Consider the following 27,240-nt stretch of genomic DNA (forward strand, 5'->3'; position numbering starts at 1 on the left):
GGAGGTATTGGGTGAGTCTAAAGGCGGTGCACCGCTAGGTAAGGATACATCGTGGTGGAACGAGGATGTCAAATTAGCTATTAAGGTTAAAAGAGAGTGTTATAGAAATCTAAGTAAGAGTCGTGATAATGAGAATTTGGAGAAGTATATGATAGCAAAGAAAGAAGCTAAAAAAGTAGTTCGGAACGCGAGGGATAAGGTATATAAGGAGGTTTATGACAAGTTGGATACCAAAGAGGGCGAGAAGGATATTTATAGGCTTGCAAAGATGAGAGATAGTAAATCGAGGGATCTGGGTATGGTTAGATGTATCAAAGATGAAACGCAAAGGGTTTTAGTCAAAGATGAGGAGATTAAGGAGAGATGGAAAAATTATTTTGATAAGCTATTTAATGAAAGTCATGCTCAAGATCTTGGAGACTTCTCCATTCCTTTTCATGAGATGAATCGTGACTTCATGTGCAAGATTCAAAAGAAAGAAATTGCAGAGGCTTTGAAGAAAATGAAATCAAGAAGGGCAGTTGGCCCAGATGGTATACCTATCGAGGCTTGGAAATGCTTGGGAGAGAATGGTTTATAATGATTGACAAATCTTTTTAAGAAGATTTGGCGAACAAATAAGATGTCTAATGAGTGGAGGAAGAGTACTTTGGTGCCTCTATATAAGAATAAGGGTGATATATAAGATTGCACAAACTATCGTGGTATAAAACTCATGAGTCATACTATGAAACTTTGGGAGAGGGTGATTGAGTCTAGGTTGAGGAAGGTTGTCATGATATCGGAGAATCAATTTGGTTTTATGCCTGGAAGATCAACTATAGAAGCTATACATCTTCTTAGACAACTTATTGAGAGAAATAGAGAGAGGAACAAAGATTTGCATATGGTTTTTATTAATTTGGAAAAGGCATACGATAGAGTACCTAGGGACGTTCTCTGGTGGACAATGATGAAGAAAGGTGTTTCTCTCAAGTACATTAGTATAATTAAGGATATGTATGAAGGAGTAGTTACCAATGTCCGCACTTGTGGAGGGGTGACAACCAATTTTCCTATAACGGTTGGGTTACATCAAGGATCTGCTTTAAGCCCTTTCCTATTTTCTATAGTGATGGATGAGCTTACGAGATCAATTCAAGAAAATGTGTCGTGGTGTATGTTGTTTGTTGATGATATTGTTTTGATTGATGAGTCTAGAGCCGGGGTTAATGCTAAGTTAGAATTATGGAGACAAACATTAGAAGCAAGAGGTTTTAAGTTGAGTAAGAGTAAAACAGAATACATGGAATGTCGGTTTAGTAAGCAATGAAGTAGTGATGGGAGTGTAGTGAAGCTTGGTGAGCAAGAAATACCGGTGGATGATTGTTTCAAATAATTTGGGATCTATCATTCAAAAGTATGAAGAAATTGATGGAGATGTAAATCATAGGATAAAGGTTGGGTGGATGAAATGGAAAAGTGCAACTGGAGTGTTGTGCGATCGTAGAATGCCATTGCGGTTGAAGAGAAAGTTTTATAAGACGACTATTAGGCCCGCTTTACTATATGGTACAGAATGTTGGGCTGCCAAGAGACATCATATTCAAAAAATGAGTGTAGCTGAGATGCGTATGCTGAGATGGATGTGTGAAAATACAATAAAAGATAAGATTCAGAACGAGGAGATACGTAAGAAGGTAGGCGTTGCACCCATTGAAAATAAGATGAGAGAGAATCGTTTACGGTGGTTTGGACATATTCGGCGAAGGCCTAATGAGATGCTCCAGTTAGAAGGATGGAGAAATGGGAAAATATATTAGTTAAAAGAGGTCGGGGTAGGCCTAGGAAGACATGGATGGAGGTGATAGGAAAGGATATGAATGCTTTGAACCTCACCGAGGACATGGCATTGGATAGAAATGATCGGAGGAGAAGGATTCACGTGGAAGACCCAGAATGATTTTCTTTTTTGGTTCATATCGCCGACCCCAATTGTTTTGGGATGAAGGCGTAGTTGTTGTTGTTGTCCTCAGGAGCGAAACGTCAAGGAAATGGTCTCATCTTGAACTCGTCACGTCATCGTGCCATCGCAAGCTGCCTCAATCTGTCCACCACCTGCCCATGAAATGAGTCGGTTTCACGAAAAACTAGCAAGGGTGCAAAAGACAAGGAGGAACAAAGACTGCAATAAGCAAGATAATTGCTCAACTAAACAGGAGAAACAAAGCAGAGCTAACCATACATGCTGTCGAGTATGGCACGCAAAACTCCAGTAAATCAAATAGCTAAATACAAGAGCAGTAAGGAACAAAGTGTTGAACAAGTCAAATATGCATTTATAGGCAGGGAGTAACTACTCCACCAAGCAGTCAAACATAGTAAGCATAGAAACTGAATAATCATTTATAACAAAGCTAACAATGCATGCAATTACCACTGAATTCTTCAGTTCACCGACAAGTAACTATATTAATCATAAAGTGCAAGTCATTGCACAACAAGCATAAGCTACCCGTGATTAAGCAATCACACGACAATAATTATATATTAACCATCAGGGTTAAGCAACTTATAAGACAAACAACTATATTGGTTTTAGTTGTAGACAGTTCGTAGATCACGAACTGTGAGCAATAATTACATTCGTCACATAAACAGTTCATAGATTACGAGTTGTAAGCAGTCACATTCGTCATAAGAGACGCAAGCCAACAAGTGCTATATTACAACAAGCACAATTAGTTCCACCAAGTAGTAGAGCAAGTCACATGCTAATATATTGCAACTAGCGTAATGCTATTATCATAAGCATTTAACTAGTATGAGCAGCTAGTTATCACTAGCAAGAAACCGCGTAAGCAATTTAACCAACTAGAGCAGCGCCACAACAGGCGTGCATAGTTCAACAAGTAGAAAACTGAACTACAGAGGAAACAAGCAATTCACATCACAATACGCACATTTCATAATAATGTGAATACTTTACATTTTGTTCTGATTATTAGCTGGTCGTTGTGGGTACGCACAAGGCACAACACGTAAAAACAACCGAGATCGATCTGGGGGTTTATTATGCTATGTATTTTATGATACCCCGAATGACTGACTGAGTCCGCTCCTAACGGGACGGCCAACCAAAAGAGTAAATCTCCAAAGACATAAGTGGCCCGTGGATGCATCTAAACTTCTGTAGAAGTGGCCTGAAGGCTATCTTTGTAGCATTTTCCTTAACTCCGATGACTGAAGAATCCGAGTATTTTGTCCGTAACTGCCATTAAAGGACCTGTCCATCGAAGTTTTCTACCATCCATCATCTCTCTTGATGAACCGTGTCGAATGAGCACGACGGGGGGTTTCTTAACCGTCGTCCCATTCTACATGCTCTGGTCCTTTGACCCACTCGAGCATCTTGCCTGTGAAGGCGCATAGTCATCATTTAGTGAATTATACGTGCCAATGCACGTTCAAGGCAACCACACACTTCTCATCCTACTCACCGAAGCACGTAACATACCTGTTCAAAAGTACAACCGCGATGAGAGGGGTCAACTCATAGTGAGGGTAACAACATCACCATTTTGTGATCTAAAACATGTGCCATTGCAGGTTGAGGTAAACATAGACCTCTCATCCTACTCATCGTAGTACGCAAAATACCTGTTCAAAAGTACAACTACGATGAGAAGGGCATGGATTTCTCAAAAGAAAATCCCCACAACAATGCTTTGTCGATAAGATATGGTGTAACCATTCAAGTTCAAACTTGTCATGCTGAGGTCTTTTAGATAGTCACGAGCCTCTTGCTTGTTCGGCGAACATCGATATTACATGATTAATAGAAAGTGTCAAAACACGCCTCGAGGTTACTACAAACCTCTCCTCCTGCTCCTCGTAGTTCAAACATATTGTACATGACTAAGGGTACGACTACGAGGATAGGGACATGGATTTCTCAAAAGAAATCCATCAACAATCGTCTCGCGAAGGAAGGAAAAATGCTAACTATCTTAGTTGGCCAGAAAACCCAATAACTAGGTCTCGCACTGGTCTAGCGATGACGCATGTTCCTCAGTAGAACCTTCGCCCATGTTATGCACATGCCCTTAAACAGGGTTATCCGAGTTGTATCAGATACGCGAACTGAAGTTGTAAACACTTCTCCCAAACACATCGATTTGGGAGATCCAGCCGCTATCTCGCAAAAGGCCTTCAAAATTTGCTTTATGAAACAATACATTTCGAAAATAGGTTGGTACCTAAAAGTTATCCTTTTTGGAGAACCAAGTGCATAAGTGTGCATCATGCCTTTTAAGACAAAAGAATAGGTTGAAATACGCTCGAAGCTGCACTCAATGAGTGCAAGCTAATAAAAGAGTAAGCACGTGCACGTTACAGTGCGATGATAAAGTATGATCGATTCCCAAAGTGCAAAATCGTGTTGAGCACAAAACCTCAGAAACAATGCACAAAGTACGAAAAGGTACCCCACTAAACAACCGAGCAACTACGTGATTACTGAAAGCAATGCACGAGGTACGAAACCGTACCTCAACCAATCAAACACACAAGCAAGTGACATACCCAAGGCAGTGCACGAGGTACGAAACTGTACCTCGGTTAACTAGACATGTAAGCAAGTAATATGCAAGATAGGAGAGCATACAAAAAGGAAAGCCTTGACGCATAAAGCGTGGGGCAAAAGAAAGGAAAGTGCAAAAATTAAAAGAGACAAAACGTAAAGGCCGTGACGTATAAAGCGCGGGGCAACAAAAAAGTAAAGTGCAAGGAAAATAAAGAGGACAAGAATCGCGAAACCGCGTCCTTGAGTTAAAAGACATGCGTATATATTTTATACGTATACATATATCATTGTCCTCTTTCATTTTTAATTATCTTTCCTTATTTTAGCATTTATTCGTTCATTGTCCTTTTACGCAAGAATCCCCTACCTTGAGGGGTTGCGATCCTCGTAAGCCTACGACGTGGGTAAGCTTGGGCTCAAGCTACAGAGAGCGAGTCGGCTCCGTTGTGTAACCTGCGAGCATAAAAGCGTTACCATGACATGATTAAAATAAGAGGGGTCCGATAATACCAACAGTGGTACCGGATCCTACAGACAGGGAGCTCAACTCCATGCAGAAAAGCAGCAGAGGCAGCAAGGCAGGGTATCCTGAGTTCCCTGCCTGCTAGAACAACAAAGGCCCCCCTGACAGGGCCTTGCTGACCACTGACAACAAGCAGTGGCAGAGGTAAGAAATGACAGAGGCAGGGAGACAAAAAGGGACAGGAGGCTCTGCTCTGTCAGACGGGTTGCAGCGGCAGGGGGCCCAGCCCCAGACAGACCTGATAAGACAGAGACAAGGAGCGTCCCTTGCAAACGTCGCAGTACTAACCCAAAGGCCGAGCCATTGAGAAGTGTCATCCGTCGATTCTGTCACCAGAAATGTCAGGAAGGAGAGTTTTTTTGACTCTCTACCTGACCCAACGCATATCGAACATCCGAAGGTCCACATAGCAGTAAGGGAACCAACAACAACAACACACTACAGTATACTGCAGTGTGGCCCGACAAACCGCATGTCCAAGCCTTCTGGCAATAGGCACAAAGAGCCCTGCCAACAACGAGAAGAGACACGATTCTGCTGCGACAAAGGGGAAAGCGAACGCAGAGACCTGAAAAGCACTAGTCGTGCATACGGACATGTGCATGATGGTCATGCTGAGAAGCCAAGCACCACTCATGCCAAGGCATGCACAACATTTCAGCAGCTCTACCCACTAGCCAACACAACGGCCGAACAAGTGGGCATGCAAGTCAGGGGCAGCAGGCGCGCCGAATGCGAGAGAGGGGCAGCAAAGAGGGGCTCGCCCCCTACCATGTGGAAACGAAAAGGCAGGGATGGGCTCAACCCCTCCCCTGCGGAAACAAGGCACCAAGGAGGGGCTCCCCTGTGAAATCAAGACAACAGGGAGGGACCCGACCCCTCCGCTGCAAAGACGGGGAGAAAAAGAAGAAGACAACGAGGATGAGAGGTGCTCAACACCTCCCTCCCTAGCAGACCCAGAGCCACCATCGTGGCTCTGGTCCACCGCCAACAAACGGGAGAAAGGGGAGTTACCTGCAAAGACGACCGCGACGGGGGAGTCCAGGGACGGCACAGGCGATGGCGGCAGCGTCGGGACCTCCTTCGATGGGTGAAAAGGGACGAAGGAAGGAGAGGAGGTGGCCGACGAGGTCGAAAATGGAGGGACTCATCATCGAGACTCGCAGGGGGAAAGGATGCGATGGAGCAGGGCGAACACGTAGAGAGGAGAGCGAACGACAGAGAAGATGCTCTCGGGTTTGCCGACGTTAGGTGGCCGTAGAAGAGAGGAGTCGGGGGTCGCTTCGCAGGGGGCTGTCAGACTGAGGTGGTTGCCGACGATGGTGATCGTTGCTGGGGCCTATCGAAACACCAGGTGGAGGGCTGCGATAAAAGTGGAAGGTCGGGGTGAGGATGTCCGCAGCACTATCGCCAGAGGCCGCGGTTGCTGAAAACTCAGAGGGAAAAAGGGGAACGAGATGCAGGAGGAGAGGGAGAGAAAGGCATCGGGGAGCATCGCTGACAGGAGGTCATCAGCGGCTCTGGTCGCCGACGTCTGCAAGGAAGGAGCCAGAGACGGTAGGTGGAGCAGAGGAGAGAGAAGGGGCGAGGGTTTTGCCCCTCGTCTCACAGCCTGCATCTTTAAAAAGGCGCAGGCTCTCGATCCTTCGAGAAGCCGGGTCGGGCTCGGGTCAGACTCGGATCCGACACGACAGACCAACCCCGACACGTGTCCGACACGTGTCTGACATGATTTTTTTACAGGCTCTACACAAAGAACATTAGCCAGATCAAGTACGGAGGCTGATTTAGAGCCATAATTGAAATTTTATGGATTTGTCACGTACTCTCGACCATAAGGCAGCAGATAGATAAACCTCTCATATATTGTGATAATCTAACTGCAGTGGCAGTTGCAACTAATCCTGTTCAACATGGGAGGATGAAGCATGTTGAGTTGGATCAACATTTAGTTGGCGAACGAGTGGAAGATAAGGAAGTACAACCACATTTTATTTTTGGAGAACATTAAGTGGTTGATCTTGTGTAGTTATACACTGCCGGTCCCAAGCCCGGATAAAGGAGGAGGGTTGCGGTAGGCCTGTGACAGCCAGCATAAAAACTTTGTCATATCCTATGAAAATGAACCAATATGAGAATTTCGTTGGGGCGTTCCCTACTGAGCGACGCGCTGTACTCTCTAGGCCCGGAGGCAGTGATAAATGTGCAAGGGTTGCTAGGTCGTCGCCCAGAAGCGACGCGTCACACCGGCGCCCGGGTGTGGTGTCAAATAGGCAAGGGTTCCCTCGCTTTGTTGGACGGGTGGGGGTAAAGAAGTTAGTCCAAGACCATAAAATTAGGTTAGCCACTTGGAACATAGGGTCTTTAACTGGTAAGTTGGTAGAGTTAGTAGATGTTATGTGTAGGAGAAAGATTGATATTTTATGTCTTCAAGAGACCAAATGGGTAGGTGAGAAAGCTAAAGTGATAGAACCTTGGGGATATAAGATTTGGTATACAGGAATAAATAGGAATAGGAATGGAGTAGGGATTGTTATGAGTCGTCAGTTTATAGATAATGTAGTTGAGGTCCGTAGGAAGGGTGATAGAATTTTACTTATTAAATTAGTATTAGGTACGGATATTATTAATATTATTAGTGTTTATGCACCTCAAGTAGGTTTAGATGATTCCATTAAGCATCAATTTTGGGAAGATTTAGATGGAGTAGTACAAGAGACATCTTATGGAGAAAAGCTTTTCATCGGCGGTGACCTTAATGGACATGTAGGCATTAGTAGGGATGGATTTGAGAATATCCATGGAGGCTATGGTATAGGAGAAAGAAATGAAAGTGGAGAAAGGATTTTAGATTTTTGTTTGTCCTATGATATGATCTTAGCAAACACTTGGTTTAGGAAGAGGGAGTCTCACCTAGTAACATTTAAAAGTGGGGTTAATACGAGTCAGATAGATTTTTTCCTACTTAGAAAGAGAGATAGGGGTTGTTGCATCGATTGTAAGGTTATACCAGGAGAAAGTGTAGCTACACAACATAGAGTCTTAATTTTAGATCTTAGAATTAGACAATGCCGCAAAAGGGATAGACATAGGATAGATCCTAGAATTAAGTGGTGGGCACTGAAAGGAGCTAAACAAGGAATGTTTGTAGAGCAGGTAGTTAAGGAAGTTGATTGGTGTCTCGAGGAGGATTCAGAATCAATGTGGAATAAGATAGCGGGTGGTATGAGAAAAGTAGCTAAGGAGGTATTGGGTGAGTCTAAAGGCGGTGCACCACTAGGTAAGGATACATCATGGTGGAACGAGGATGTCAAATTAGCTATTAAGGTTAAAAGAGAGTGTTATAGAAATCTAAGTAAGAGTCGTGATAATGAGAATTTGGAGAAGTATATGATAGCAAAGAAGGAAGCTAAAAAAGTTGTTCGAAACGCGAGGGCTAAGGTATATAAGGAGGTTTATGACAAGTTGGATACCAAAGAAGGCGAGAAGGATATTTATAGGCTTGCAAAGATGAGAGATAGGAAATCGAAGGATTTGGGTATGGTTAGATGTATCAAAGATGAAACGCAAAGGGTTTTAGTCAAAGATGAGGAGATTAAGGAGAGATGGAAAGATTATTTTGATAAGCTATTTAATGATAGTCATGCTCAAGATCTTGGAGACTTCTCCATTCCTTTTCATGAGATAAATCGTGACTTCATGCGCAAGATTCAAAAGAAAGAAATTGCAGAGGCTTTGAAGAAAATGAAATCAAGAAGGGCAGTTGGCCCAGATGGTATACCTATCGAGGCTTGGAAATGCTTGGGAGAGAAAGGTTTAGAATGGTTGACAAATCTTTTTAACTTGATTTGGCGAACAAATAAGATGCCTAATGAGTGGAGGAAGAGTACTTTGGTGCCTTTATATAAGAATAAGGGTGATATACAAGATTGCACAAACTATCGTGGTATAAAACTCATGAGTCATACTATGAAACTTTGGGAGAGGGTGATTGAGTCTAGGTTGAGGAAGGTTGTCATGATATCGGAGAATCAATTTGGTTTTATGCCTGGAAGATCAACTATGGAAGCTATACATCTTCTTAGACAACTTATTGAAAGATATAGAGAGAGGAGCAAAGATTTGCATATGGTTTTTATTGATTTAGAGAAGGCATACGATAGAGTACCTAGGGACGTTCTCTGGTGGACAATGAGGAAGAAAGGTGTTTCTCTCAAGTACATTAGTATAATTAAAGATATGTATGAAGGAGTAGTAACCAATGTTCGCACTTGTGGAGGGGTGACAACCAATTTTCCGATAACGGTTGGGTTACATCAAGGATCTGCTTTAAGCCCTTTCCTATTTGCGATAGTGATGGATGAGCTTACGAGATCAATTCAAGAAAATGTACCGTGGTGTATGTTGTTTGCTGATGATATTGTTTTGATTGATGAGTCTAGAGCTGGGGTTAATGCTAAGTTAGAATTATGGAGACAGACATTGGAAGCTAGAGGTTTTAAGTTGAGTAAGAGTAAGACTGAATATATGGAGTGTCGGTTTAGTAAGCAACGAAGTAGTGATGGGAGTGTAGTGAAGCTTGGTGAGCAAGATATACCGGTGAATGATTATTTCAAATATTTGGGATCCATCATTCAAAAGTATGGAGAAATTGATGGAGATGTAAATCATAGGATAAAGGTTGGGTGGATGAAATGGAAAAGTGCTACTGGAGTGCTGTGCGATCGTAGAATGCCATTGCGGTTGAAGGGAAAGTTTTATAGGACGACTATTAGACCCGCTTTACTTTATGGTACGGAATGTTGGGCTGCCAAGAGACATCATATTCAAAAAATGAGTGTAGCTGAGATGCGGATGCTTAGATGGATGTGTGGAAATACAATAAAAGATAAGATTCGGAACGAAGAGATACGTAAGAAGGTAGGTGTTGCACCCATTGAAAATAAGATGCGAGAGAATCGTTTACGGTGGTTTGGACATATTCGGCGAAGGCCTAATGATGCTCCAGTTAGAAGGTTGGAGAAATGGGAAAATATATTAGTTAAAAGAGGTCGGGGTAGGCCTAGGAAGACTTGGATGGAGATGATAGGAAAGGATATGAATGCTTTGAACCTCACCGAGGACATGGCGTTGGATAGAAATGATTGGAGGAAAAGGATTCATGTGGAAGACCCAAAATGAATTTCTTTTTTGGTTCATATCGCTGACCCCAATTGTTTTGGGATGAAGGCGTAGTTGTTGTTGTTGTTGTTGTTGTTGTATTAAGTGGTTGATCTTTTTCACCAAACCGTTACCCTTATTTCGTCATTGGATACTTTAAAAAGAAACTGTCCATGGTCTTGACCCTTGTGCAGTTTGAAGGGGAGTGTTAAGGATAAAGACGTTAAGGGTATTTTGGTCATTAAGGCATACCAGTCCCTTTATGACTAGGACTCTAGGTGGGATCCTGCTGAGGGTATTTTGGTCATAGTGCTACACCAGTTTTACTGAAATATAAACTCTTGTATATCAATCCTCTTGTAATACAAACTCTTGTATATATCTCTTTTATAAATAGATACATAAGGGCGTCCTCTAGTGTATGGAAAAATAGAGGAATGACCCATTGTGTTCACTCTCTCTCTCTCTCTTGTGACCTTAGGGCTCCTATAAATATACCTGTGGGGATGTCCCCTAGAGCTTTCTCATATGCTCTCTCTCTTGTGACCTGAGGGCTCAACGCTGCCAAATCTAACAGAACTTCCTTTAGAAACTGGTTCAAGGATCTTTGGGTGTAGGTGCTAAGGGCTTGTTTGATGGCTTGTCTAGGATTGGACGACATGAACAAACAAAACAGACAGAATACTCGTTCTATAACAACTGTACCAAGTCCAATGTTTGTTTCGACTGTACAAGAGGCTGTGCTCCTTTTATCTAACGTTTGTTTTACGCTCTGTGTGGACAACATGAACACACACGGATAATGGGTCGGATAACTTTGTTTTGGATCATAAGACTCGATTCGTGCGACCATATGAGTGTCATGTTTATTCTGGATTTTAGTCATGAATATGGATCTCGGATTGGATCTAAAAACTAAAAACTATTTACAATTTGAGAAAAATAATAATTGATATTTTTTATATATAAATGATTTAATCAATGTCATATCACATCTAATTATGAAAGTTTATCATAAAAATATCAAATCCTAAAATCAAATTAACTATAAAAAATCAAATTATCAAACCCTATTAAATCATAAAACCTTAAAATGCCATAAAATAAATCATAAATAAACCAAAAGACCCTAAACTATAAGAAAAATAAGCCAAAAAATTAAATAAAAAAGCCCTAATTCAAACCCTAACCAAAGAAACAAAAATTCCCTAATCAAATACAAGAAATCTCTAATCAAATTAACTATAAAAACCTTAATTAAAAAATGATTCAAAGCCCTAATCATATAAAATCAAAGAAAAAAAATCACTAATCAAATCAAGGAAAACCCTAATCAAATTAACTATAAAAAGCCTTAATTTAAAAAATTTGATTCAATGCCCTAATAAAAGAAAATCAAATAAAAAGCCCTAATCAAATTAACTACAATAAAAATATAAATACAAAAACATAAATATATCATAAAACCCTAAAATGCAAGAAAATAATTCATAGATAAACCAAAAAACCCTAATCTACAAGAAAAATAAACCAAATAACCTAAACTACAAAACCTAAACTACAAGAAAAATAAACCAAAAAAACCCTAAACTACAAGAAAAATAAACCAAAAAAACCCTAAACTACAAGAAAAATAAACCACAAAATTAAACATAAAAAGCCCTAATTCAAACCCTAATCAAAGAAATTCAAAGAAAAACAACTTTAATCAAATACAAGAAAACCCTTAATGAAATGAACTATAAGAAGCCTTAATTAAAGAAATTTGATTCAAAACCTAATCAAAGAAAAAAGTTCCTAATCAAAGAAAATATTTGATTCAAAACCCTAATTAGTGAGAGAGAGAGAGAGAGAGAGAGAGAGAGAGAGAGAGAGAGAGAGAGAGAGAGAGCTTTCGCTGCAGGCTATGTCACAGGGATTCGGCTAGCAGGGTGCCGCACCCGCGTCGACGCGACTCGACGCGAGTGCGATCAACCCGATCCTGGGTGCGTTGACCGCACCCAGGATCATTTAGGTCCATTTTTTTTGGGTTTTTTTTTAAAAAAAATTTGCCCTATGAAATGGGCTGCGGAATTTTAAAAAAAAAATTCTGCTGACAGATGCTGCTGCTCCTGCCTTTTCAATCCTGATCCTTCTTTTTCGTAAAGGATTTTCTCTCTCCATAATAAATGATAATGATGGTGGTAACCTTGCTGATCCTTCTTTTTCTTAAAGGATTTTCTCTCTCCATAATAAATGATAATGATGGTGGTAGCCTTGCTCATCCTTCTTTTTCGTAAAGGATTTTCTCTCTCCATAATAAATGATAATGATGGTGGTAGCCTTGCTGGCTATTAGTATTCACTGTTCTCCTGACGAGATGGGTGCGCTATCATGCAACTGTATATAAAATGAAATTTGAAAAAACCCGCGTCGGGGGAACCCCCGGACCCCCTTATATATATAGATTTTACATTTTTTCCCTTGCCGCACCCGGGTTTTTTGGAAGTGCCGAATCCCTGCACCCGCACCCGCACCCATGTGACATAGGCTCCAGGCCGCCAACCGTCAGGCTCTCGCTATCCGGTGGCTGCACTGGAGAGAGAGAGTCGGGGATGGGAGCGAGAGGAGCAAAGACGGGAGGGGGCAAAATGAGACGGCATCGGGGGTACCCCCCACCCTCGCTCAATTTTTTTATTACACCGTTCGCGCCGTCCATGTTCTTTTCGTAACAGGGAGGGTCGAACGAAAATAACAGTGGAATAAGGATGCAGCAGACACGTTCCATGCGCTCAAGGTTTGTTTCATCACCTTGTTCCTAGCGTGATTTCCATCCGAAATCGCGCGGGGACAGGGGATCAAACAAGCCCTAAGTTTACTGAAGACGACAAAAGGGTCAAGTTGGACTAAAAGAGCTACCTACTCTCTCCAACGCAGAAGTGTTTGATATCCCATCTGAAGGGAAATCTAGAATGGAGCCATTTGTTCCAGTCTTCTTTGATAACCCAATACTTTTTGCGTATATCTTTCTTCCTGTTGATGCTGGGAAAATTTTCTAGTTTCAACATGAAGTCATGGACGGGCTAGACAGAAGGATTCAACAGGTCCAAAAATTTTGGGCCTCAAGTGGAATAAAGCTAAGGCCAGTACAAGTCTTTGTTAAAAAATAAAATTGTATTCAAATACCCAATAAGGGTATTTTTGTCTTTTATCATATAGTACATTCCACTAAGGACTGAAATGTAATTTAGCATTGTAATAAATAAACTGCCATACAGTTCAAGCACAACAGTCAAAATATGACTGTTGGAAGGCAGTCCAAAGAGCTGGACTGCCTCCCATGTGTTGGAGTGAGGCTTTATAAATAGAGCCTCACTCCCTTGTTATTCTTCAATGCTTTAAGAATCATTTGAGGGTTTTCTCTAGAGTTTTTCCCCCATCTTATAGGCTTGTATGCCTCTTGTGCTGTTTTGGTATTTTTATCTCTCTTGAGATTGTATTTGGTCCATTAGTGACCAAGTGAGTTTATTAAAGCCCTTTGTTGGCATTGTGTTTGTTTCACTATTGTTCTATTGTACCTTGTTTCATTACATGGTATCAGAGCTAGGCTCTTCAAAGAAGGAGAATCTCGTGAAGGAAGTGTTCTTCGATCATTGATCATTCCCTATCTCCTCTATTTTAAACTTTAAGTATTCATTATGGGAGAAAGAGAGTCCGCCACCGTCATCACCTACAAACTCAATGAAAACAACTACTTGATGTGGGCGACGACTATGGAGAATCATATCAACAACAACAACAACAACTACGCCTTCATCCCAAAACAATTGGGGTCGGCGATATGAACCAAAAAAGAAAATCATTCTGGGTCTTCCACATGAATCCTTCTCCTCCGATCATTTCTATCCAATGCCATGTCCTCGGTGAGGTTCAAAGCATTCATATCCTTTCCTATCACCTCCATCCATGTCTTCCTAGGCCTACCTCGACCTCTTTTAACTAATATATTTTCCCATTTTTCCATCCTTCTAACTGGAGCATCATTAGGCCTTCGCCGAATATGTCCAAACCACCATAAACGATTCTCTCTCATCTTATTTTCAATGGGTGCAACGCCTACTTTCTTACGTATCTCCTCGTTCTGAATCTTATCTTTTATTGTATTTCCACACATCCATCTCAACATACGCATCTCAGCTACACTCATTTTTTGAATATGATGTCTCTTGGCAGCCCAACATTCTGTACCATATAGTAAAGCGAGCCTAATAGTCGTCTTATAAAACTTTCTCTTCAACCGCAATGGCATTCTACGATCGCACAACACTCCAGTTGCACTTTTCCATTTCATCCACCCAACCTTTATCCTATGATTTACATCTCCATCAATTTCTTCATACTTTTGAATGATAGATCCCAAATTATTTGAAACAATCATCCACCGGTATTTCTTGCTCACCAAGCTTCACTACACTCCCATCACTACTTCATTGCTTACTAAACCGACATTCCATGTATTCTGTTTTACTCTTACTCAACTTAAAACCTCTTGCTTCTAATGTCTGTCTCCATAATTCTAACTTAGCATTAACCCCAGCTCTAGACTCATCAATCAAAACAATATCATCAACAAACAACATACACCACGACACATTTTCTTGAATTGATCTCGTAAGCTCATCCATCACTATAGAAAATAGGAAAGGGCTTAAAGCAGATCCTTGATGTAACCCAACCGTTATAGGAAAATTGGTTGTCACCCCTCCACAAGTGCGGACATTGGTAACTACTCCTTCATACATATCCTTAATTATACTAATGTACTTGAGAGAAACACCTTTCTTCATCATTGTCCACCAGAGAACGTCCCTAGGTACTCTATCGTATGCCTTTTCCAAATTAATAAAAACCATATGCAAATCTTTGTTCCTCTCTCTATTTCTCTCAATAAGTTGTCTAAGAAGATGTATAGCTTCTATAGTTGATCTTCCAGGCATAAAACCAAATTGATTCTCCGATATCATGACAACCTTCCTCAACCTAGACTCAATCACCCTCTCCCAAAGTTTCATAGTATGACTCATGAGTTTTATACCACGATAGTTTGTGCAATCTTGTATATCACCCTTATTCTTATATAGAGGCACCAAAGTACTCTTCCTCCACTCATTAGGCATCTTATTTGTCCGCCAAATCTTGTTAAAAAGATTTTTCAACCATTCTAAACCTTTCTCTCCCAAGCATTTCCAAGCCTCGATAGGTATACCATCCGGGCCAACTGCCATTTCATTTTCTTCAAAGCCTCTGCAATTTCTTTCTTTTGAATCTTGCACATGAAATCACGATTCATCTCATGAAAAGGAATGGAGAAGTCTCCAAGATTTTGAGCATGTCTTTCATTAAATAGCTTATCAAAATAATCTTTCCATCTCTCCTTAATCTCCTCATCTTTGACTAAAACCCTTTGCATTTTATCTTTGATACATCTAACCATACCCAGATCCCTCGATTTCCTATCTCTCATCTTTGCAAGCGTATAAATATCCTTCTCGCCCTCTTTGGTATCCAACTTGTCATAAACCTCCTTATATACCTTATCCCTCGCGTTCCGAACTACTTTTTTAGCTTCCTTCTTTGCTATCATATACTTCTCCAAATTCTCATTATCACGACTCTTACTTAGATTTCTATAACACTCTCTTTTAACCTTAATAGCTAATTTGACATCCTCGTTCCACCACGATGTATCCTTACCTAGCGGTGCACCGCCTTTAGGCTCACCCAATACCTCCTTAGCCACCTTTCTCATGCCACCCATTATCTTATTCCACATTGATTCTGAATCCTCCTCGAGACACCAATCAACTTCCTTAACTACCTGCTCTACAAACATTCCTTGTTTAGCTTCTTTCAGTGCCCACCACTTAATTCTAGGATCTATCCTATGTCTATCCCTTTTGCGGCATTGTCTAATTCTAAGATCTAAAATTAAGACTCTATGTTGTGTAGCTACACTTTCTCCCGGTATAACCTTACAATCGATGCAACAACCCCTATCTCTCTTTCTAAGTAGGAAAAAATCTATCTGACTCGTATTAATCCCACTTTTAAATGTTACTAGGTGAGACTCCCTCTTCCTAAACCAAGTGTTTGCTAAGATCATATAATAGGACAAACCAAAATCTAAAATCCTTTCTCCACTTTCGTTTCTTTCTCCTATGCCATAGCCTTCATGGATACTCTCAAATCCATCCCTACTAATGCCTACATGCCCATTAAGGTCACCGCCGATAAAAAGCCTTTCTCCATAAAATATCCCTTGTACTACTCTATCTAAATCTTCCCAAAATTGACGCTTAATGGAATCATCTAAACCTACTTGAGGTGCATAAACACTAATAATATTAATAATATCCGAACCTAATACTAATTTAATAAGTAAAATCCTATCACCCTTCCTACGGACCTCAACTACATTATCTATAAACTCACGACTCATAACAATCCCTACTCCATTCATATTCCTATTGATATGGAGAATCATATCAAAGAAAAGAATTGTGGGGTTTTGTTAGTGGTTCTACTAGTGAACCACAACTTAAATTGACTAGAAGAGAAGGAGATCAAGTCAAAGCCTTGTTCGAAGAAGAAAAAGAAAAAGAAAAAGAAAAAGAAAAAGCCTTGGAAGAATTCCAAAATAAATTGGAAGATTGGGAGGCAAGCAATGCACACATACTCTCATGGTTTATGAATACCATGAAGTTCAAGATCGCCACCAATATCATCAAATTCAAGAAGGCATGTGACGCATGGAGCTTTCTAAGAAGTACCTTTATCCAAAAGGATATGGCTAGACTTTATTATCTCCAAGACAAGGTACGTAATTCAAAACAAGGAGATAAAAGTGTAAGAGATTTTTACGGTATTTTTTCTCCTATTTGGGATGAATTAGCCATGTTGGAACCAAAATGGGAAGGTTCGGCTATTGATATGAGAATGACCCAAATCGAAAGAGAAAATCTTTTCTCCTTTCTTTATGGCCTTCGACCGGAATTTGAGCAAGTAAGATCTTCCTTACTTCATAGGATCACTTCTCCTTCTATAAGTGAGGCCCTTGCTCAAATTTGTCAAGAAAAGACAAGACTTGGAATGCACAAGTCTAATGATGAGGTCCTTGCCATGGCAAGACCCGAATATTTTGTGAAAACATATAAACCACCCCACTTTGAGAAGAAGTTCAATGGGGAAGGACATAATGGAGGAGGATACAAAGGAAAAATTATTTGTCATTGTAAGAAACCCGGACATATAAGACCGGAATGTCCCAAATTTAAAAAGGTGGCCGCCTTAAGTGAAGAACCTCAAGAATCAAGAAAAGGGGGCAGTTTCAATGAATTAAATCTTGCTCAAATAACAGAAGCCGTCTCACAACTTCTTAAGGCTGCACCTTCTACATCCGGAGCTGCCATCTCTTCCTCGTCTCCTCCATGTAAGACCTCTTGGATTCTAGACTTAGGTGCTTCTTTCCACATGACTCATAATGAATCTCTATTATCCGATTGCACTAAATCATATTTCTCATGTGTGTCAACTGCCGATGGTACCTCTTTAAAAGTCAAAAGCTTAGGAAACCTTGATGATATTTCAAAAAAAATCTTTGTTCCAAAAGTGAAAGTCATTCCCAAACTGGATTTAAATCTTTTTTCGGTCTCTCAAATTGCTGACTATGGTTGTAAAGTATTCTTCTCATCTAAGGCGTGTTGGGTGCAGATCTCCAATCAGGGAAGCTGATTGGGCAAGGCCATAGACGAGGAGACCTTTATGCAAATGATACCTTTTTGGGTCTAGAACCTCTGTGACACATAAAATTTTTGAATTAGTGTATTCGGATGTGTGGGGTCCCGCCCCTGTTATGTCAAAAGGTGGTTATTCGTACTATGTTACATTTATAGATGATTTTAGTAGACATACTTGGATTTACTTTCTAAAACTCAAATCCGAAGTTTTTTCATGTTTTAAAAACTTTCATAATCTAGTTAAAAATCAATTTAAAACAAATATTAAAGTCTTCCGCTCCGACTCTGGGGGAGAGTTTCTTTCAAATGAATTTCAATTATATCTAAAAAATCATGGAATTGTGCATCAAAAATCATGCCCTAGGACACCTCAACAAAATGGGATTTCTGAAAGAAAACATCGTCATATCATTGAAACTACTAGAACCCTACTTATTTCAAAAGAAATTCCAAAGTAATTTTGGGCTGAAGCTGCCCTAACCGCAATCTATCTAATAAATAGAATGCCTTCTCAAACTTTGGAAAACATGTCTCCTATTGAAACTCTTTAAAATTTCTCCTGATTTAAAAAGGCTAAGGGTATTTGGTTGTAAACAAGGTTTTAAAACCCGTGACTCGGAACTCGACTCGTTCTTTATTGACTCGTGACTCGGCGGGTCAACTCGGTGACTCGGACCGGGTTTTGTTAACTTTTGATTTTAAAAGAAAAACAATATATAATTTGTCTGAAACCATGTTTTTGAGTAAACATAGTCTCCAAATGTCTGTACGAATATAAAAACAACTGCAAAGAGCTATAGCTATAGAGGTTTGCTTGAATAATTGAATTTGATATCTATACAAGCACTTTGACAGTCAATTTGTCATGTGCCACAGAAATCTGGGAGTTTAAAGATTAAAAGTTTATTAGATGTAGAACAGTTGGTCACGACAAGCAAAAATTCATTAATTTTGCTAGTTTAAGTGCCGACTCCCAAACCATTTCATCAGCTTGCAGAAAGTACTAGACTCTTTTAGCCTTACTCAAGACCTGGTTCTCCATTTCAACAGTTTATCTGATTTTTCATATCAATCCCAATTTTGAGGTAAACAAGGTCTGAAACTGCAAAATAGACCATTTTTTATTTGACAAAAGCAAATGCATACAAAAATCTCCTGGTTTTTTTGCCAATAGAGTAAGTTTTTCAATGTATGTTTTTACACAGTCAATTGTACATACAATCTATTAGAACACAATTTTTTTTTCAAATAGTTTGTCAACATGTAAGCAAGTTTCTCAAGAGCTTCACAAATCAATGGCCTATAATATGCCAAAATTTCATGACTCAAAAAAACATATTTTTACATAAAAAAATATGATAAAGGTGTGATTCCTAGCAAATAAACCATGTTGAACACATATATGAGGTCAGATTGCTTAGATACAACTTGCACCTATGATTTTTCAACTAGATTGTACAAACAGTAAACAGTAGACTGCATATATGTATATATATCATTACCATTTGAAACTCAAAAAACAAATTTCAAACATCCCAGAACTCGCCCGAGTCAGGCCGAGTCAAGCCGAGTCAGGCCGAGTCAGGCCGAGTCAGGCCAAGTCAAGCCGAGTCAGGCCGAGTCAAGCCGAGTCAAGCCGAGTCAAGCCCGAGTCAAGCCCGAGTTTTGGCAAACCGAGTTTGCCTTGCCGGGTTGACTCGCTGGAGGGCCGAGCCGAGCCGAGTCAGCCGAGTCAACGAGTTGACTCGGCGAGTTTTAAAGCACTGGTTGTAAATGCTTCGTGCTTCTTGAAAAATATAACAAACTTTCTTCTAAAGCCATAAAATGTCTTTCTTGGTTATGCAGATAATAAAAAAGGATATCGATGTTATGATAAAACAAATGATAAACTCTATGTTTCTAGAAATGTTACTTTTCTAGAAAATGACAGTGGATTTGATTTTAAAGTTCCTAAGGAAGAATCCGAGTATGCTTTCTTATTTGATTTGTTACCCAATAAAGGTATTAGTAATGATATTAAAACCTTCGAGTCTATTAATGACTCAAGTAGTGAACCATCTCAAGATCTTCTTCAATACTCTAGACGAAATACTGGGGAGCATCCATGTGCCCTTGACAGATACAATCAATATTAACAAATACTGAAGAAACTAGGGTTAGAAGGTCAGAACGACACATAGGCCTCCAAGTAGGTTTGTCTCATATGAATCCTTCTTACCAAACTACAGGGCATGTCTTCTAGCTATTCATTCCTATCATGAACCATCCAACTATAACAAGGCCAAAAATATAAACGAATGGGTTGAAGCCATGAAAATTGAATTAGATGCATTACACAAGGCTCACACTTGGACAATTCAACCTTTTCCTATCGGAAAGAAGACAATAGGGTGTAGATGGGTGTTTAAAATTAAAACAAAAAGTGACGGGTCTCTTGAGAGATATAAAGCAAGACTTGTTGCAAAAGGATATTCTCAAGAATATGGTATAGATTATGAAGAAACCTTTGCCCCAGTAGCTCGTATGACTACAGTTAGAACTCTAGTTGCTATAGCATCCATTCGAAAAATAGCCGATATACCAGTTAGATGTTAAAAATGCATTCTTGAACGGAAACTTAAATGAAGAAGTATATATGGATCCTCCCCCTGGTCTGTCTATTGAAAAAGGCATGGTTCTTCGTCTTCAAAAAACCCTATACGGGCTTAAACAAGCCCCTAAAGCATGGTATGATCGGTTCAGTGGTACGATATTAAAACTTGGATTTAAATCTTGTTACACTGACACTGCTCTTTTTGTGAGATCTACAGGTACCTCATTGACCATTATTCTTTTGTATGTTGATGATATGATCATCACAGGGAATGATCAAAAGGAAATTAAAGATATTGAAATTTTACTTAAAAAGTCTTTTGATATGACTGATCTTGGTTTTTTGAGATACTTTTTAGGAATTGAAGTAGCCTACTCACCAAGAGGATATATTTTATCTCAAATCAAGTTTGCAGCTGATATTGCTGAGCGTTCAGGAATCACAGACACAAAATATGCTGATACTTCTGAAGTAATAAATGCAAAAATACGAGCTGAAGATAGAGTATTATTAGGTGATCCAATCCCTTATCGACAACTTATTGGATCGTTGATGTACCTGTCCATTACAAGGCAGATATTGCGCATGCTGTACATTCTGCAAGTCAATTTCAACATGCGCCCACAACCGTCCACATGAGTGCAGTATTAAGAATAGTTCGATATATCAAGAAAACTATATCTAAAGGACTATTCTTATCCTCTTCCTCATCTTTAAATCTTATTTCTTACACTGATTCTGACTGGGGAGGAGATCCCAATAACCGTCACTCAACTACTGACTTTTGTGTGTTTTTAGGTGATTCTCTCATTTCTTGGCGATGCAAAAAACAACAGAAAGTGTCTTTATCCTCTACGGAAGCTGAGTACAGGGCAATGGCTACCACAACCACTGAAGTTGTGTGGATGAGAGCACTACTTTCCGATATGGGTGTTGATGTCTCAGAACCTTCAAAGCTATGCTGTGATAATAAAAGTGCCATATATATAGCCAACAATCACACATTTCACGAACGAACAAAACACATTGAGATGAATTGTCACTATGTTCGCGAAGAATATTTGAAGGGGACCATTACGTTGCCATATGTCCAGTCCGAATTTCAGATTGCAGACTTCTTCACCAAAGCTCTTCCACTACCTCAATTTTTGTATCTTCTTAGCAAACTTTCGGTGATTTCCCCATAAGTTTGAGGAGTGTTAAAAAATAAAATTGTATTCAAATACCCGATAAGGGTATTTTTGTCTTTTATCATATAGTACAGTCCACTAAGGACTGAAATGTAATTTAGCATTGTAATAAATAAACTGCCATACAGTTCAAGCACAACAGTCATATCTATGACTGTTGTGCCCAACAGTCATATTTTGACTGTTGTGCACAACAGTCAAGTCAAAGTATGACTGTTGGGCAGCAGTCCAACTAGACGTTGGACTGCCACCCAACAGTCATAATAATGACTGTTGGAAGGCAGTCCAAAGAGCTGGACTGCCTCCCATGTGTTGGAGTGAGGCTCTATAAATAGAGCCTCACTCCCTTGTTATTCTTCAATGCTTTAAGAAGCATTTGAGGGTTTTCTCTAGAGTTTTTCTCCCATCTTATAGGCTTGTATGCCTCTTGTGCTGTTTTGGTATTTTTATCTCTCTTGAGATTGTATTTGGTCCATTAGTGACCAAGTGAGTTTATTAAAGCCCTTTGTTGGCATTGTGTTTGTTTCACTATTGTTCCATTGTACCTTGTTTCATTACAGTCTCTAGGTTGTCAACCAATAGGCACTTCAAAAAGATGAAAATCCTTAGATTTAAAGACCAAACTATTATGAGCAAACCTGCCATAGGAAGGATCTATTCTCAGTTTGAGATGTGTTCATCCACCAGACATCTAAGCAAACTAGACTTTGATGACTATTTGAAGTCATCATTGTCTCTGGATGGAGAGTTGAGGAAGACTGTAATTTAGTGTCCAATGTATTTCATGATGTCCCCTAGGGGTACCTAAAAAATTTGATATCATAGTCAGGCATCAACATCAACTGGGTTGAATTTTTGCCAAAAGCACAGTTTTGAAACATGAGCCGTGCCAAGAATAAATTTGCTGATGCTTTACACAGTTTAAATGTGAAGGTGGCCAGATTTAAACCAATCAAGCATGAACTTCATATTGGTAATTTGGAGTGATCTAAACAAGTTGCTATAAGGCCATTCATTATTTTGTGAGAAACCATACCCTCGGTGGTTTTTTATTTGAGCGAAGCCATTTGTTTCTCCCCAAAACTCCTTCATTATTTTGTGAGAAACCATACCCTCGGTGGTTTTTTATTTGAGCGAAGCCATTTGTTTCTCCCCAAAACTCCCCTTTGTGGTTTATGGTTTAAGAAATTCCATATGGGAGAGATTGCTAAGTATTTGATTCAGGTAAAACTGTTGTCACAGTTGTGGCTAGATTCTTCTGTCCTAGTCTCATGCATGATGTCTTTAGGATTATATCACAAGGTAGTCTTGCTAAAAAATGGAGGCAGGCTGCAGGTCTGCACATGCCCTTAAAGTACGCAGACACCATAGCAAATATTTTTTAGATCTTATGAAACAATTCATTTCTTGCAAATTCTTCGGAAATTGTCTTCTACTTCTGCACCTGGCTTTGTTGTCCATTCCTTTAGGTTAAAGTTTGCTACAATCGTTTGTATGTGCAAATGACTTAGCAAACTTCATTTTTTTAATTTTTTCAATATTTTTGGTCTAAATGACCCCATGGATGTGATCTACATGCTGATCTTAGTGGAAACCAGCTTTGAATAGCTGGAATCTGACCGGTATGCAGTTTTTTCCGGTGATTAAAAAATGGACAGTTGTAAATGCACCGACTTTTCATGACTCAAAAAATGTCTTTTTCATAAAAAAAAACTTGATCCAATGGTTGTTTCTGACTAAATAAAGCATGCTGAACACATCTACAAGGTTCGATTGTGTCAAAACAGCTTGCATTATGAGATTCCAACTAGATTGTATTAAATATAAACCCCATTCCTTTTAGATTCATAATGGTATTGCATCAGCCTTAACGGTAATCCTTTTGTCTCTTGCGATAGCTAACAAACACTGGATATAATTATTTTCTGGCAATGTGCAAGGAATCAACTGCAGATATGCTATTTGGTTTTGTAATCTTCTAGGTTTCAAATTACATAACTGCTTTACTTGTGTCAATCATTGCCATTGAACTTGTACCCCTGGTTCATCCTCATACCAAACTTATGGAGATTGGATATCACTACGTAATTAAATCTTTAAATACATATCCTTGTTGTATAGCTAGTAATAGTTGTTCATATCTGTGTGGAAAGTAAATTCCCTTACAGCTTTTAGATTTTTTGTATTTTCTGCCCTAGCAAAGTTCCATCTAACTTTCGATATGTACTATTTGTAATTATCATCTACGTTTTGTGTTGCATGTCCATCTTTATTTCTACTTTAGAAAGGTGCCTTTTATTGTCTTCTGACTTCTGAATGTTCTCGTTTTACTTGAAAGGTGGATATATATGCTTGCTAAATGATGTTAAACCCAAATTGCAGGAGGAATTTTGCCAATCACCTTCTCTGCCTGGGCACATTTCTCGTCCTGTTAGTCGCAACAGCTTTGATGATGGTGTGGATCATGCTATTCTACCAGGAGGTCAACTTGCAAATGTACATAATGGTTTGGATAGTGTTGCTGGTCTCCATTCTGGAACAAATAACGTAGGCCTGCCAAGAGCTCAGACCATGGGTTCATCCATTTCTCATTCATTTGCTTCTGCTGTGGGTTCCTCTCTGTCAAGAAGTACAACCCCTGATCCTCAGTTGGTGGCCAGGGTTCCAAGCCCAGGTCTTCCGCCAGTGGGTGCAAGAGCTTCTTTTGATAAGAAGGTTCTGATGAGCTCAAATTCTTTCAATACTATTTCTTCATGTATGGATAAGCAAGCAGAGGTTACATCAGCTTTCTCTGGCCTAAATTTATCCAAGAATGAAGTAATTGATCATCAAAACAGTTTACATCCTCAGTTGCAACAGGAGCTTGCAGATCATTGTACTTTTCTTCAAGATCTGCCAAATGGTCACAATGAGTTTTTGCATCAGCAGCATACAAATAGATCTGATGCTGAAATGCTGCATATGTCCTCTCTGTCTAAGACAATCGGTAATGATTTGCGTAACAAAGATGGAGTTATTGCTAACCTCAATCTTCTTAAGAGGTCTTCTGATAAATTACCCTGCTTAGGTGCTCCTGGAAATTATGAAAGATCTAATGCTCATTATCGAGATGCAAATGCTTGCTTTCCAGGATTTGACTTGAACTTATTCTCCATGAATCAAATGTTGCCTTCAATGATAAACAATAATTACTTTGGTGCAGGTGATTTGCTCCTTTCTGCTACTAGATCTGTGTTACAACATTTATGTATCTTTGTTTCTTGTAAGTGTTTTAACATGATTAAGTTTGACAGGTACCAAAGATGTGCAAGATTTTAGATGTGGGAACCAAGTAGTAAATGGTCTTGAGAGGTCTGTGATGGACCGAATGCATCTGCAGTACCTGCAAAGCACTGCTGAATATGCAGCTCAGGCTGCTGCAAGTATGAGTAACCTTTCATTGAGAAGGAATTATGTAGATGCATATTTACTTGAGCTTCAGACAGCAGCTTACTTTGAGGCATTGCTTGCTCAGCAGAAATCACAGTATGGTATGACTTCATCAGGAAAAGCTGGCAACTTGAATCATGGGTATTATGGAAGTCCTGCTTTTGGTCGTGGCTTGCCATACCCTGGAAGTCCATTATCTGGTTCATTGAACTCTGCAAGCCCTAACAAGCAGATTGATAGAAATCCACACTTTCTTTCTTCGATGAGGGGCTCAAATGGGCATATGGGATCTTGGCATTCTGAAAATGATGGACATATGGAGGGCAATTTTGGATCCTCATTATTGGAGGAGTTCAAGAGTAACAAGACCAGATGTTTTGAACTTTCAGAGATTACAAATCATGTAGTTGAATTTAGGTACTTAGTGGGCACTTTCACCTTTGTCTTGTTATCTTTATTGTATCCATGTAACTTCATTAGTGTTTGACATAGGGTTTTGTCAATCTGCAGTGCGGATCAGTATGGGAGTCGCTTCATTCAACAGAAACTGGAAACGGCTACTGATGAAGAGAAAAACATGGTTTTCCAAGAGATCATTCCTCATGCCCGTTCTCTGATGACTGATGTTTTTGGAAATTATGTCATTCAGAAGGTAATCATCCATTCTTATTAGGCAATAGAATTTCTTTTTAAGCTTTTTGTTGGTGACAAGTTCTAACACTTTTATGCAGTTTTTTGAACATGGTACTGAAAGCCAAAGGAAGGAACTTGCTGATAATCTTTCTGGGCATGTATTGCCCCTCAGTCTACAAATGTATGGCTGTAGGGTTATCCAGAAGGTGCTTATTTTCTAACTTTTTGACTGTCATTTTTTATTTTTTCACTATAGTTTATCCCTGCTCTTTCTCAAAACTTGTTATATTCATAATCCTTGGTTGGTTTGGCTGATTCAATCCAGATTGCCAAAATGATGTCATATATGTTGTGGCACAGGCTACCTAGGTCTATATGTTATGAAACTGGTGTGAACTGGCCTAGTTGATTGATTTGTGTGACTTGATAATGAGCTATCAGAACCAACTGCAGAGCCATCTGAATCCACAATGGCACAATTTGTCTAGTTAGGTTATTTGCTCTCTAACATTCACCCTTCTGATTGGGCTTGTGTTCACTGTTGACTGTTTATTATATAATTTGTCATTTTGTTTTTCATTTTGAAGAGATAAATCAATTGTTCTTTTCTCATAGACGTGTTTGGCTTATGAGAGAGAAATGGCAAAGAACTCATGAATACTGGGTGTTGTAAAAACTACCATATTTAGTTGAAAATCATTCTTCTGTAGATTAAGAAAATAGGGAGAAAACACTTGCTCTGGATGTTGCAAAAACTATTCTCCTGTAGGTTAAGAAAATAGGGAGAAAACACATGAACGCTGGGTGTTGCAAAAAACTGCCTTCCATATTTCCTTGAAAATCATTCTCTTGTAGATTAAGAAAATGGGGAGATAATTATTTATCTTTCCTTTTGATGTAAAATGTGATATTCAACCGTTCAACCAAATCATGATATAAGTAGCAACAAATTGTGCATATTATGTTTTAGCTGTAGATTGTTATTGACATACTAAATACACCCCATGTCCAATTCAATTCACACCATCTGGATATGAAGGCCACTGTACGTTTTCATCAATATGCTGCTAGAAATGCTTTTAGGTACAAACCTCCCCTGTGTAATCATTGTTAAAGTATATATATACTTATAGTTTTGTGTATGTACATACATACATACAATATATATATATATCTTGATGTAATAATTAAAATCCATTAGGGGTATTTTAGTCATTTCACTAATTAGTTGTGTTCATTAGGGGCATTTAAGGGTTTTCCTTTTTGTATTTAATTCATTATATCAAGGGCATTATAAGGTCTATAATGCCCTGAAATAGAGCTGTTGGGAGTGCTCCCAATGGCTATATTTCTAGCTGTTGGCAGCACTCCCA

General features: G+C 39.5%; 1 protein-coding gene across 3 annotated transcripts in view; it reads left to right on the forward strand.

The window, feature by feature from the left end:
* LOC149822390 (pumilio homolog 1-like) overlaps window positions 1-27,240 on the forward strand; it is an 80,264-nt gene that overhangs the window by 3,907 nt on the left and 49,117 nt on the right. For 2 of the 3 annotated variants that reach the window (XM_089981285.1, XM_089981287.1), the window contains exons 3-6: window positions 24,188-25,007; window positions 25,099-25,651; window positions 25,745-25,886; window positions 25,966-26,073. In XM_089981285.1, the coding sequence (XP_089837411.1) occupies window positions 24,188-25,007; window positions 25,099-25,651; window positions 25,745-25,886; window positions 25,966-26,073 (1,623 nt within the window). The remainder of the gene's footprint in view (window positions 1-24,187; window positions 25,008-25,098; window positions 25,652-25,744; window positions 25,887-25,965; window positions 26,074-27,240) is intronic. The other variant, XM_089981286.1, reaches the window with a different exon arrangement.

The sequence above is a fragment of the Nuphar pumila genome, chromosome 11 (assembly GCF_984573655.1).
Source record: "Nuphar pumila chromosome 11, dmNupPumi1.hap1.1, whole genome shotgun sequence".
Taxonomy (NCBI): Eukaryota; Viridiplantae; Streptophyta; class Magnoliopsida; order Nymphaeales; family Nymphaeaceae; genus Nuphar; species Nuphar pumila.